At 73.3% G+C, this 1,521-nt stretch overlaps 1 protein-coding gene across 1 annotated transcript in view; it reads left to right on the top strand.

Moving 5' to 3' along the window:
- The window catches only part of USP36 (ubiquitin specific peptidase 36), a 9,856-nt gene that overhangs the window by 7,096 nt on the left and 1,239 nt on the right, over positions 1-1,521 (top strand). Inside the window, exons 7-8 of the mRNA XM_012734578.1 lie at positions 9-412; positions 711-898. Coding sequence (XP_012590032.1) covers positions 9-412; positions 711-898 — 592 coding nt within the window. The remainder of the gene's footprint in view (positions 1-8; positions 413-710; positions 899-1,521) is intronic.

A 1,521-nucleotide genomic window follows, 5' to 3' on the forward strand; every position in this document is an offset into this window, starting at 1 on the left:
CCCCCCTGCCTCAGGTGAATGGGGGCTTCAGGTCGCCTCCACACCAGCTGCAAGAGGCCGGTCAGCACCAGCAGAGCCCCTGTGAGAAGAGGGAGAAGAGCCACTCGGCCGAGATCCCAGGGCCAGGCCCAGGCCCGGAGTCGTGGGCAGCAGCCGCAGGCCCCGCCAGGAAGAAGAGGAGGAAGAAGCGGAAGCGCGTGGAGGAGGCGGGCGCCTCCCCGCCGCACGAGGGGTCCAGGAGCCCGGGGCGTGGAGGAGGAGGCCGGGCAGAGCCGCCGGCGGGCCGGCTGGAGGACAAGGGTGGACAGCAGCCCCAGGTGAACGGCCGCCCCGGGAGCCGCGAGCAGCAGCAGGAGGGCGCAGAGGGCCTCCGCGAGGGAGGCCGCCCCCCCCGGGGCCTTCCGTGGCACAGGTGGGCAGGGGGCGCTGCGCCGGGCGGGTATCGGGTACAGCGAGCTGGCGGGGCGGCCTCCCGGTCTCAGGCTCTCCATTACCCCACCCAGCTCGCGGGGCCCTGGGCTGGGGAGGGGTGCGGCCTGCGCTGTCCCCTGCTGAGTGCCGGGTGGCAGGTGGCAGGGAGCACCCCCAGGCCCCGCTGCGGGGCCCAGGCTGCTGCCCCTCGTTGGGCGCAGGGGTGCTTTGCCGAGCGGCAGCTTAGTTGAGGTTTGGGGTACCCTTTGTGCTGACCGACGGCTGCCCTGACCCCCCAGGATCTGCTCTCCCTCTAACGGCGCCCCGCCCGACGCCACGGCGCCGCCGCCGAGGAAAAGGAAAAAGAGGAGAAAGCCAGAGGCACAGCAGGAAGCAGAGGAGAAGGCGCCCCCAGAAGGCCGGGGAGTGCCCGAGCCCCGCGGCCCCACCCCCGCCGTGAACGGCTGCCGTCCAGTGGGCCACACAGGTGTGCTTGGGGGGCCCGAGGCCATCGGGCCGAGCTCCGCCCCCCGCTTTCTCTGTACCGTGGGCTTGGGAGAGGGTCCAGCAGGGAGCCCGGGGTCGACTGCCTTACGGGGGTGGGTTCATGTTGGTAACTGGGGGCAAACACCGCCCCACACTCCCACCCCACACCGACCACATGGGGGTGCACACGCGTGGTGCACACGCCTGGGAGTTGCCCACCGCCTGGGGCGACGTCTGCTGGCCGGTGAGGAGCAGCCCTGGCGGTGGCCGAGCATCTTGGGGCGACCGGGGCCTGCTGGCCGAGGGCTGCACTGAGGGGAGCCGCCGGCATGGCCCGGGGCTACGGCAAGAGCCCGTGCCGGGGCTGGGCGCTCCCGGCCGCCGTACTCTGCTGTCGCCTCTGGCCTGGCCAGCGCAGCCTGGGCGCAGGGAGGCTTGCAGGCCGCCAGAGCCCCAGATTCCTGGGGGTGGGAGCACTGTGGCCTTGCGGGTCACGACCTTTGGGGCTGGGCACCAAGAGGCTGAGCCAGAGTCGGGGGCGGGGGGCAGGGTGCACTCGGCCCCAGACCCCCGCGAGCGCAGGTCCGTGCTGCCGCAGTCAGCCCCGTGGGGACGCGGCCCCTG

This window comes from Condylura cristata, unplaced genomic scaffold (assembly GCF_000260355.1).
Source record: "Condylura cristata isolate star-nosed mole 26May11 unplaced genomic scaffold, ConCri1.0 scaffold00060, whole genome shotgun sequence".
In the NCBI taxonomy this organism is placed as follows: domain Eukaryota; kingdom Metazoa; phylum Chordata; class Mammalia; order Eulipotyphla; family Talpidae; genus Condylura; species Condylura cristata.